This window comes from Ambystoma mexicanum, chromosome 9 (genome assembly GCF_040938575.1).
Source record: "Ambystoma mexicanum isolate Mex_15411 chromosome 9, UKY_AmexF1_1, whole genome shotgun sequence".
Taxonomy (NCBI): domain Eukaryota; kingdom Metazoa; phylum Chordata; class Amphibia; order Caudata; family Ambystomatidae; genus Ambystoma; species Ambystoma mexicanum.
In genome coordinates, this window is record NC_090931.1 from 428,959,402 (window position 1) to 428,972,737 (window position 13,336).

At 44.8% G+C, this 13,336-nt stretch overlaps 1 protein-coding gene across 1 annotated transcript in view; it reads right to left on the bottom strand.

Annotated features, from left to right (window-relative positions):
- The window catches only part of LOC138488129 (complement factor B-like), a 1,604,240-nt gene that overhangs the window by 191,443 nt on the left and 1,399,461 nt on the right, over positions 1 to 13,336 (bottom strand). The window contains exon 17 of the mRNA XM_069614892.1: positions 701 to 750. Within this exon, the coding sequence (XP_069470993.1) occupies positions 701 to 750 (50 nt within the window). The remainder of the gene's footprint in view (positions 1 to 700; positions 751 to 13,336) is intronic.

Sequence of the window (13,336 nt, forward strand, 5' to 3'; positions counted from 1 at the left end):
CATGCCCTATAAAAACAACCTTGAATAACCTTTTGTCAGTGCCTTTACCCACCCAGTAGCAGAGGTGTCAATATTGGGATTCCTGGGCAAGATCTTTTATGGGGCTGTTTTTTTAACCATGCAAGAGAAGATAAATGGTTACACTTTCAGACAGTTGCTGTCTGTCAACCATTAAACCATCTTCACATCTGGAATACTGAACAAAGATGCTAGTACCAAAGATCAGCCATTTAAAGCTAACTTGATCATTAGGATAATCCAGAAGTGCTAAATTCAAGAGAGCAATTCATTATTGCAGTGCTGTACCTGATTCATAAGAACCACACATTATATTAGATTAGCTTCATGCTGAGACACTGAGCCCCTTCATTGCCCATTGACATGGTTATAGGACTGAGTTTTAAAATCCTATTGGTGCTCTTTGGGGCTAGCATAAATCTCCATCAAAGGATCATGAGGCCTGTCACACAGTCGTGTGACAGGTCTCATGATCCTTTGATGGAGATTGACTGGAGGGATTGACTGGAGGGAAGACCATCTAATGAGCTGTATTAGAGTCCTACTACAGCTCATTAGATGGTCTTCCCTCCAGTCCTTAAGTCTTCAGTCTTCACTGTTACTATTACTGGAGGTTCATGGAGCTATTAGGGTAGCCTAGGCACTTTGTTTTAGATCAGTCGATGTCTGCAGTCATTAATACCTGAATCCAGCGGTTCCTAATCTTCATCACAAGAGGGCCCCCGGAGTCACCTGTTAAAAGAAATATATACATGATTTCCTCTTCTTTTAGTTATAAATAAGTTAGAGGTACTCACTACATATTTTTGTATATTTTATATTTCATAACAAAAGGTCTAAACATTAAGCTGTTTACTTGTATCAATCATATCACATTAATTCAAAAATGTGTTATAGTTTTGATCTATGTTGTGAAATGCTGGGTCCCAAACCCATGCGTTCCCTTGGATGACTGGGCGATATAGACCCCTCTCTGCCGTGAAGAGGTTCACCATGTCACAAACAGCGAAGAACCACAAATGCACTCTGTAAATGTAGGTCAGAACTTGTTTCTGTGGTTACACATATCACATTATTTACATAGTAACACATATTAAACAATCTAAAACAAGGATAAAACATATTGGGCATCATTACAAGTACAGCATTAAGTGGAAAAGGTGGCAAAATTCCGTTACTGCCACTTTTACCACTCTGCCTAATTAAAATTCAAAGAAAATGGGTGCTAATTCCGGCAGCGGAATTAGCGCCGTCAGAATTCGCAGAATAACCACTGTGTTTGAGTGATAATTCCCTCTGTGCTCATTCCGCTGCCTGAGCATGATTGCATGGGGTGACACTCATTTAGAGGCATTCCATTCATCGCGGTCAGGTTGAACTGTGCCTCGTTCAATGTGTCAGGTGTTCACTAGATGATACCCGTGGAAAATCTGCTTTTATCTCCCTTCCATGCATTGGGTATCTTTACATGTTTGCAAGTCATATCGTAGTGTTACAGTGGTATGGCTGACAAACTTGGGTGACATGACTGCCACTAAAAATGGGTAACATATTCTCCAATATTAGGGTAGTGGCATGTCAGTGTTTCTCCCCATTTCAGGGCCCAGGCCACTACATTGGTGAATTGGGAGTGTTTCCCTATCGTAGGATCTGAGCTTCTGTGTTTCGGCAGGTTTTCTAAATTGCAGTGGATGGTATACCACTGGCTTCCGTTTGATCATTTCCATCCACCCTACATTATTGGCGGACCGCATTGTTTTATCTGCTGTGTGGCCAACAGCTGCCCACATGACACTCATGCATTTTGTTATCATATGTAACCTGCATCCTCATTTGTAGCCATCTGGGTCAACTTGACTGCCGACTCCTGCCTTTGCTGTGCCAACTCCCTCTATGCCAGCCATGCCTATGATGTTGGCCACTCTCCCCCCCAGATTGTGAGGTGCATTGGCTCCATGCTTCCTTCCTATGTGTCTGCTGTATCATGGCAGTAGTTAACAAGCATATTCCGCACACATACCTTCAAATCGTTCCAGAGCTTCCTGCAATCTTCGGCATCACAATGCACTGTGCCCACTGCCACCACCATGTCCCTTATCACGAGTTGGGCGGTAATACAGTACTGCCGTATTACATGATGTCGGGAGTGCGCCCACACCATTGGCGGTAATGGTAATTCCGTATGGCGGAATTACCACCATGAATGTGTTTTTGATGGTAATTCCGCCCACAATCGGCAGAATTACTGTTACCACCACCACATTCAGTGCTCATTCCAACAGCGGAAGTGAAGCCTGAAGAATTACTGACTGGTAGAAATAGCGCCATCGCCAGAACGGGAAGCACGGCAGCGGCCATCTTTAACAATCAAATTCACTCTCAATCCCCCATTTCCCGTTGACATCTGAACCCGGAAGCAAGGCAGAACATGCCACAGGACAAAGGCAAAGGGAAGGTGCCAGAAATGAGGCTTCGCAAACAAAAATGTAGTGAGGAAGAGCTGCAGGTCCACACATATGAGGTGATGGCCAATGCTGAAGAGCTGCATGGCTCTTGGCACAGGAAAACACAGGAAAACATCTGGGCAGAGGAAGGCTAGCATTTGAGATAAAGCTGCAGCACTGGGCACAGTCACATGGGACAGCAAGGACTGTCTTGAGAAGTAGAATGACCAGTGGTGTGACCACAACAGCCTTTACCCCTGCACTGTCCAGCAATGAGAAAAGCAGGAGAAAGGGCAGGAGCGAGGAACACGGGCCGAAGTCGACATATTTACCCAGCACTCGGGATATGAAATCAATACGACGAAATCGGGACTGTTCCCCGTTAACGATAAAACTACTAAACCAACGCAGTTGCATGGGATGACGTCGGAGTGAGACTCAGTGAAATACCTTGAGGTCGGTCAGTGTTGCACGATCACAAACTTCTATATGAACACAATCACGCAAGCTACGCAGTGTACTTGAAAATAAATTGGCCCTACGGGGTAAGCTCCCACTATCATTAATCGGCCAAATCGCCATCCTGAAAATGATAGTAGCCCCCAAACTACTGTACTTTTTCAATACCATCCCGATCTGGCCGGGGCGACAATACTTCAACTCGCTCCGCAAACTAGCTGTGGGATTTGTTTGGGTTAGTAACACTGCCTGGGTAAAATGGGAATCCCTAACTGAACCCTATCATCGAGGGGGTCTTGCGGCCCCCGACTTTGAGCTGTATTATTTGGCAGCTCAAGCCCACTATGCTGGTTTCTGGTACGGTCCTGGTAAAAAATACTCCCACATCGACCTTGAAAAACAATTGGCAGCCCCAAATGATAGAAAAACCACATTACTATGCACTTATAGAGCAGACCTCTGCCCGTTCGAATCATTGCGCATTACATTAGACACCTGGAGACATATAATGGCAAGACTCAAAATTAAAATCCCATGCAGCAGGAACATCCCGCTGTGGCACACCCCAGACCTTCCCCCAACCATGGACATTGATGTCCAGATTGCGTGGGACCCTGACAAGACGATGCTGCTAGGGGACCTCTTCCAAGAAGGCAGATTTGTCACAATGAATGAGTTTAAAGATAAACTAGGCGACAACCCAGTGAAAATACTGCAATATTATCGGATGAGAGCCACTGTAAGACGAAAGTAGCCATTTTGCCCAGCAGAACCCGAAACTAATAAATACATGAAAATTGTGATACAAAACAATAATAAGAAAAAACTATTGGCGGGACTGTACTCTAAGATACAAGACGGGCCCCCCTGACAACTACACTTAGGGAACAATGGAATAGAGACACTGGGTCCGAGATAGATGAATATAAATGGCAGAAAATGTGCACCTTGACCAGAGAGGTATCGCTTAACGCACTACTGCAGTTGATACAATACAAGGTACTTAATAGGGTCCACTATACCCCCAGGCACATCAATAGATTCAACCGACAAAATATACAACTTTGTCTGAAATGCAATGCCGTAGATGCTAATACTATACATATGTTCCGTAACTGCCCTCTGATAGCCGACTTCTGGCAAAGTATTGCACAAACTTTATAAGAAATTGTGGACATCCCCCGATGCCTCATCTGTTAAAGTACCTCCTGGGCGATATTGGCAAGGCTGATACCAAGATCCATAGACTATTGAACATAGGCTGTATAATCGCCTAAAAAATGCATACTATTTAAGTGGAAGGCAAAATAGGCACCAACATTGAAACAATGGTTTATTGAAATGACACATGTGAATGGAAATGAAGAGGGATATGCACAAACTGTGGTAGCAACGTCAAGACCAAAAGATGTATGGAAAAGGATATCTAAACTAATAACTAGTATAGACCACTAAATTGAACCAATGGACTGGATTATTTACGTGAGAGTAAATTTAATAGATGTATGATTGTGATTGTACCAGAATGTACCAGAATGTATACACCGAAAACATTGCAAGAATGAAATATAAGTCTCACTGCCCCTCTTGTATACTGATGCCACTTGTTAAATAAAGTTTTAAAAAATAAAAAAAATAACATGTTCAGTTCATTTCCTGTCTTTTCGTGAACTGAACGAATTGTGAGCACCCTTTCTTCTGCCAGGCTCTATAGCACACACCTTTGCTGCAAAGAGAATTCGTATTTTCTCTTAAAGTGATGGTCTAAGCGCAAGAGGAAAGAGGCTGCCAAAATGTTATAAACTGCACTACACAAAAAAACGTTGCTCTATCGCATACCTGAAAGAGCAAATAGAATTATGTAAAAGAAAATATAATTTCTTTTCGTACTTTTCTTGTGAAATTTAGCGATTGGAAGGAAACTTAAAGATCTGTTATCTAGTAGTCAGTGGTCGAAGTGGGCGGGAGCGGTTCACAGTGGTGCTCCTTTACTTTTTTAAATTAAGTTTTAGTTTTCCTATACTTTTATTTGAAAAAGAAACCATTCCGGAATGGTTTTGTTTTAAAATAAAAGTGTAGGAAGCAGCTGAAACTTGCACTTCAGTGCACTCCACTCAACGTTCACTTAAACAGCAGGCGCATTTGTTTGGGGGTTTGAATTGTGCATGGTAGGGGGCGTGGCGATGCGGTTTGTGGGGAGCGGGACAGGCCAGCAGGGAACATAGTTCCACTACTTCTTTCCTACACTTCGAGCACTGAGTAGCATGCATCATGCTTTGTCTTCATGCAATTTATCTGGCTGCCAATCAGTACCTCTGACGTCACATTCCCAAAAGTATTAATAACAATAAAGCCTCTGATGAATATTTGCTCTTTAAAAGGGACTGTAATTTTATCTTTCAAAGATAAAGATTCAATCAAATTAGTTTGTTCGCGTTTTAAGTAAATCCGTTTTGAAGCAATACAGGTCATGTTTAAATCAATAACTGCCTGAAATTAGTAAAGTAGGGAATCCAGCCATGTTTAGCCGTGGTTCGCAATAGTGCCAAAACATGGAAAAGGGGGCATGTGTCTGACAGGACATGGCATTTGGTGAAACACTGACTAGACGAATCCCTTTGCTGGGACGTCTGCACTGCAACCTCTCCCTAACATTATAAAATCATTGAAATCTAAGCGAAAACAAGTTTTATGAACTTATGATTAAAGTATTTTAAAGTAATAAGTAGATATGACAACATTGCAAAAGAAATTCTCTTTCATCATCACATATTTGTTCATTGTCGAATGTACAACCGCCTAGATTTTGTTGCTGCAAACTTTTTATTTTATTGCGTAATCTATTCTTCTGAAGATTTTTCACTCAATTGAATGTATAGCTATAGACAATAGCCTCCCTACAACCATTAAATACTGTATTTTTTAAAAACGATATTTAGTATATTAACACTCTTCTAAAAAAATCAGCAACAGAACCTGTAACCAGGAATTCAGGGCGAACCACACATTTAGAAAACACAAATATGTCTTCGCATTATGAATATTTTGCATCAAATTAATCATTTTTGCTATCCACAACCCATAATTGTTGGCTTTTGTCAATAACTTTGGTTTGGTAAACCATGAGTGAGGATTTATTTTTGTAGCACGCATAGTGAACCGACTAATTTCTAGGAACTCCCAATTCTGGTAGCCAAAGCACAGTGAGATTAAATGGTTTGTCCAGAGACGCATACTTTGGTTAATTGGGGAAGCAAAGATTTGAGCCAAGTCTTTAATATATGCACTAGACCATATATTTTCCTAGCACTAGTTGGGACCTATATGTGTTAATGGAAAGCAAAACAAATCTTCTCTTGGTTTTAAAGCAGTACTATGGAGATTTAGGGCCACATTATAAGTTTAGCGGTCGGGAATTATGGGTGCCGGTCGCACCGTACCGGCACCCATTTCCGGACCCCCACACTACAACTCGGCAGGCGGGGGCCGTTGCGCCTAGCAGGTCTCACCTGCCGTGTGTAACAACCCCTGTCCGCAGGGTTTTTACGGAAGCATCGGCACCGTAAGCAACGGTGCCACTGCTTGTGTGTCCCCATTCCCATGGAGTCCTATGGGGCTCCATGGGAATGGGACTAACATTTTCCAGCGCCTGACTTTCTGATCCACCGGGAATTGTAATGGGCCGGTGGCACCTCAGGTCCCGGAACATTTTTACGAGCCCGGCAGCAACCTGCTGGAAGCCACAACAGGGTTACTGGTGGACTTGTAATGAGGCCATTAGTTTGCACTGAAAGAACAGGCAAAATAAGGTCACCTGCTTGTAGTAGGTTGTGTTATACAGCATGGAGCTTGCTTTGTGTCCCTTCCTTTTCTAATTACTGAATATGTGCATTTCTTGCTGGGCATCCCACTAACAATAGTGACTGCCAGTTACTCATTCACAGCTCTGCCCTCAGCCATCTACCACTAATTCTTCCCCTTTTAAAATGCTCTGATGCCAACAAAGCCATCATAAAAATCATACTTGAGACTCTGTGGCAGCTTGTTTCTTTCTTTGTACTTTTGCAAAGCAAAAAGATAGGTGTACAGGTAAGTAGTACAAGATGATACCTTTTGCCATCAAGTTAAATTTGACATGTTAACTGGGAGGTCCCGGTCTACCGGAAGTCCCACCCCAGTAGTGACATCATGGGGGTGACCCGGAAGTTCTGCCCCACCGGAAGGCCTATCCCGGAAGTGACATCATGGCTGTCTCCCTGCAGTCCTGCCCTGTGGGAAGTCCTATCCAGGATGTGGCATGCTGGGGGGCATCTGGAGGGCCTGCTCTGCCAAAAGACACACCCCGGAAGTGGCATTAGGGGTGCCATCCGACTGTCCCCCCTCAGTTGTGGGTAGGTGACATCAGCTTTTTTTCCAGGTAGAAATCTCTGTGAAGCCTTGTGTGGGTCCCCCCCGACACCGGTTCATGGGGTGACATCATAATGAGGAAATGTTGTACATGTTGTTTTTGACCCCCGGCACGTATGCCCCCAAGACCCGGTAGCGTGCCATAGAGTCCAAAGTGCGCTAGGGCGCTGTGGAGATGATGCAGGCATTAACCTGTGATGTTTCTTCTGGGGGGCGGGGTCGTGTGTTGTAGGTATTGCACTTTTTCACCCTGAAATGTGTTATAGTGCAACATGGTGCGGTGGAGTTGATGTAGGCGTGGTGCTACCCCTAGGGGGTGGGGTAAAGGGTACATATTTATATATACAGAAGGAGTGGTGGAGAGAGGTATACCGCGCTCTTGAAAACATGGCTATCCTGCTAGCTGTGACATTATGCCTAGGCTGGAGGCCAAAGTATACATCAGTTAAATACATCTCCAAAAGCGTGTCATAGGGTCCATAGGGCGCTGTGGAGATGATGCAGGCATTAACCTGTGATGTTTCTTTTGGGGGCGGGGTTGTGTGTTGTAGGTATTGCACTTTTTCATCCTGTCTAGTGCAACATGGTGCGGTGGAGATGATGTAGGCATGGTGCTACCCCTAGGGGGTGGGGTAAAGGGTACATATTTATATATACAGAAGGAGTGGTGGAGAGAGGTATACTGTGCTCTTGAAGACTTGGCTATCCTGCTGGCTGTGACGTTAAGCCTGGGCTGGAGGCCAAAGTATACATCAGTTAAATACATCTCCAAAAGCCTTTAAAGGTTGATGGTGTTGGGCAAGTAAGAGAGTCTGGTTAATGTTGAGCTGTGCTAGGTTTTGTGTTTCCTTGTAATAAGAAGTGTAATATACATACTCATATTTATACAATTGTTTTAGCAGACCTGTATAAATAAATAATAATTTAAAAATATAAATAAAAATAATTTGCTGTAATGTGGTGAAGTTTTGCTATGTCCTGATTCCGGTGTATGCACCCCACACATGTTCTTCCATAAGGCCTTACTCACAGAGCTGTTGCAAGGCACAGCCCTGCTGCAGCTGTGTTAAGCACTTTCAGCTCCTATTTATACCAGCGCAAGCCGTGACTGGAGCCAGCTGTCAGATAGGGGAGTTACGTAATGCTGTGCAAGATCCTGTCCACATCTGTGAAACAAGCGTGTGATGTAATGTGTTCAAGCTATTGCTGAATCTTAAAGAATGTAGTGTTGGAGGTTTGTACAAATGTGGGCCTATGCTGAAAACAAAAAGGCCAAACAGCTGTTAAAAGGTTAAGCATAGGAACACATGCTATCACCCCCCCATGTTCTGTCAAACTTGTGTAATTCCTTGTGATAAATTCTAAACAGTTTCTGCAGCGTTGCTGCAGATATAATAGTCGGTACCTGTCATGGCCACAGGCCCCAGAACATAAAAACCACACCATCTAGTGATGGGGCAATGGGTCACTTGACTCACTTATGTCCCTTTGGAACCAGTAAACACAGGGGCCCTGGCTGGACTCAGTCCTGGCGCCTTTGGCACCAAGCTCATATAGAGATGTGAGAGGGAATACTTTATTTCAGTGCAAGAGTGCTTTTACTTTACAAGAACTTTCCAGGAGCTGAAAGCCTTTATTCCAGAGAACATCCTCATGCGCTTGCTCATCGTGTGTGGCTCCCTAGGCCTGGTCATCATGTGCTGATTCATCGGGTGTGGCAGGCAGGCTGAACCTGGTGGGTGTGGCTTCAGAAGCTCAGCTATATAAACTGCTGCATCCTTAAGGCCGGTCCTTTGCGTTACTGTGCACTCGCGTGCAACGTGACGCTCACCGCCGCTTGGACCAGTTTACTTACCTTTGAAACCAGGCATTCTCTTGCATACTCACCTCCAGGAAACCGGTGCTTCATCGCTTCATCTGCAGACTCATCTCCTGACATCCAGTGATCTTGATCCTGACGCCGCAGCACAGCACTCCGCATCCACAAACTCAGACCCTGTGAAGAAGAAGAAAGACAAGGTTAGAGCATCCGTCCTGGAGCAGCGCCATATTTGAACCCTGCGCGCCCCCTAGTTAACAATTTACCAGCTACTTTACCACTGCAGCTTCGTTCCTCATTCCCTCCGGCTGTCGCCTCGAGCTCCACAGCTTCTGCCGGGTCAGCAACATCACCTGCAAGGGAATAAAGCAAAAGAGCAAACATCAAAAGTGGAAAAGACAGCAATACAAGACCAATACAACAAAAACAGACAGGGAAAGACAAAGGCAAACAGGAACACTTACCTGAAGTATAGTGGCTTAGTCACAGCAGGACTGGACTACCACATGCAAGGGACCAGTGAAGGAACTTGGTACAGATCATACAAGCGCCCCTGCCAGAAACAGCAGGACGGAGTTCTGGCCAAAACTAATCAACAGGTGAGCTTTCCAGGGACAGCGCATCCCTCGGGTACCACGGTTTGGGAGAAGGCGTCTGGAAGGGGATCAGGTGCACAAGCTGGCATACTCACACCCCCTATTCTCCACGCAGGAGCAGTCCCAAGCAGCATCACCTATTACCACCAGTCACCACATAAGCCCAGTGGGCGAAGTCGGACCCAAGCAACCTCACCCCCGGGAGGGCTGCAACCGTGCCCCAACGCCTCTGCAGAGACCAGGTGAGTGTGCCCATGATATGCATATTCTATCAGTCCAGGGAGGGCAGATCCCTTATGATAAACTGTAACAGATGGTGTGCTGAGGCACCAGTAATATATATGTTCAGGGCGCATAATGACTACACAGGGTTGCAGGACTCAAGAAACCCACCAAAATAGTCTGTATATCTACCCTGAAAAGCCTTGCGTTAGAGATCGGCTACACCACATCCTAACCAATTCACACAGACACAGAGCAAGCCTGCTTGATCACCCAGAACGAGAAGTACGTGTTTTGGCCATTTTGAAAAGAGTAAAAAGTAGAGTTCTGTTTAATATGCTGTTTAGTTATTTATTTGTTTAATTTCTTAAAGATTTATGCAGCACCATGTTTCTACGATTGGATAGATTTTTCAACAAGCTGTGGTGAGCTACCCTTCTGTATTCTGTTTATGGTCTTTAAAAGCTGTAAAGATAGTTTATTCCCTGCCACAAAATGTTAAAAAACTAACTTTTTGTTGCAAAGAATCCCAAATAAATAAATTAATAAATATGTATGGTGATTTACCAGGATATATTGGTATTGTGTGTTGTCTGTTGTTTGCTGAATTGTAAGCTTAAAATTCAGGCTGGATCGTGTCTCTTCTTTTAAAAGCATGTTTGATTTTGCCCGGCCTTTTTTCATGCCGCTTGTTCTGCGTACCTCTAAACCTGACTGATGTCAAAAACAGATGTGGGGTTTTGCAATTTGAAGGCCGCTTATTTTTCCATAGTTTACGCGAGAGTGGCAAAAGAAATATATTTTAATTTTTTACCTCTGTCATCAACGTAGGGCATGTCTGTGTGTGCAATAGTTGCACTGGGTCTCTGTTTTGCTTATTGTTACACTGCAAACGTATAGCACTCCACACATCCTTTGATACTGAAAACTGCTTAGTGACTAAAATAGATGCTTCCCCCTGGCAATTCGGAGTTTGCTCATTCTCTGCAGTGCAAGAGACAGACAGCCCAGGCTTTATACCTTTACAGGTAGTTAAGAGGGTTTGTGTGACTACGGCGCAGTTTTGGCTTAGCTCGGTTTTTAGAATATAATTATTTACATTTTTATTTTTCATTTTAAGCAGAGGCTGCTGATGAATTACAACACCTCATAGATCTAGATGCTGCCGGCTCCCAAGCACTGACTGATATTCTTACTGAACACGTTTTTCATCTTTATGATAAAAAAGGATTCCATTTATTAGTATAAGAATTCTGGATTTTTCAGTGAAATGCCCAATGTTTTTAACCTGTAATGACTGTATATTTTCAATGTTTTTTAGAAGTCCTTCATAGAATATAAGTAAAAAATAAATAAAATATTAGCTAGCTAAGTGTTAACATAGGAACCTCATCTTTCTCATTTTAGTTTTCTAGATTTAGGGCCTCATCACAAGTTTGGCGGTAACCCTTAAAAGTGGTGCTAACAGTAATAGTGCCACCAATACCGCTCCGCTGGATTATGAGCCGGCGCAAATACTGCCAACTGTCTCACAAGTGCATATCCGGTGCTATTAGCACTGAAAACTGGTGCTAATACAGCCGAAAACATGGCGCAGTTACCTCCAGCTAACAGCTGCAGGTAAATGAACACAGGTGCCTGAAATTAAGCCACATGTGATCCCGATACATCCCAGAGGGCTACAAAGGCACACTCTACCCCAAACACTGTTTCCCACACCATGCTGCCATTAGCCATTGTGAGCTGGGACAGGCAGTTGCTCATGCTGTGTCTGGAAACAGAGAGGCAGGAGGAGCAGGTCAGGGCACAGGGAGCACAGTGAGGTGGAGAGGAGGATGAGGAGGAAAAGAAGAACACAAGCAAGGTGTGGACGCATCCCAGGGACGGACCCTCCCCCTGGACCTTCACTGACAACCAGTTGGTGACACTGTACCGCCTGAACAGGGAGACCATCAGAGAGCTGCTCACGACAATCCAGGATGACATAGGGAGCAGGATTAACATCCATACACCTGTGCCGCCAGTGCTAAAGCTAGTGTCAGTACTACAAATCCTAGGTACAAGCACCTTGCAGCATTCCATGGAGATGATGCACGGCATGGCACAGCTTACATTCTGTGCTATGTTGGGCCAGGTGATAGATGCCCTCCTGCTTCATGTGCAACACCACAACCCACTGCCCACCACACCAGCCCAGGAGAATGCCATGAAGACACGGTTCTATGCCATAGCACACATGCCAAATGTGATAGCAGCCCTGGACTGCACCCATGTGGCGTTGGTGGCACCCCTGGCCCATGAAACAGTGTACAGAAACCGCAAACACTACCACTCCCTCAATGTGCAGGTGACCTGCGACCCCAACCTCACCATCACCATCACCCACTGCTCTACCCAGGCTCCAGCCACGATTCCATGGTGCTACGGAACAGCGCACTCCCAGGATACATGGAGAGGCATTGTGGACAATGGACGTGGATCGATGGTGAGTACAACTGTCTGCATGCATGCGCTGTGTAGCACCTGACCAAGTGGGTGTTCGGGGGTGGGGGGGGTTGTGGAAGTGAACACTAACACAAAGCATTGCATGTAAAATGTCTGCAAGAGTATGACCTGTCCACCTCCCATACCAGCCTCATAGTATAGCCCAGGGAGCATGCACATGTTGCACCCAACATGAGGGATCAGCCCCTGTACACATATAGTTGGATTCCTAAACACCAACATGCCTACAGGTACCAGAATGCAACATGCAAAAAGAGCAACGGCTACCCAAAAAGTGCCACATAGAACGTCACAAAAGCAACCCTGCCCGTACCACTGACATGCACCCATGTACGCCAATCCCACAATGTTGAACCACTACACCCAGAAGCGTACAGATTGCTGGTAGTCAACCCAGCATTCCCCATGCACCAGACCAATACACCCACACATGGTTACCACCATGTCGGCATCACATCTCTCTGACAGACACAGCAAGCTAACACCAGCTTGTAGGGGACAGGGGGCATGTGAATTGAAAACCATGCATCACACGAGTGACACAGTATGCACGGACATTGGACAGACACATTCCATCCATGGATTGATGCTGCATATACTGCAGGACGATGAGCATTTCCACAAGACTGTTAAAGTCCACCCCAAACGTTACACAGTGTCTAATGGCTGTGTCTCTACCCATGTAAGTGATTCCGGATATCTGTATCTGCCTTGGCTTATGACCCCTTATGGGATCCCCAAATACTGCAAGAGACAGTGTACAACCACTCACACACCAGGACCAGCATATGCATTGAGCGCATGTTTCTGCTGCCTTGATCGCACTGGGGGTGGGAGGGGGCTCCAATGTATGCCCCAGAATAATT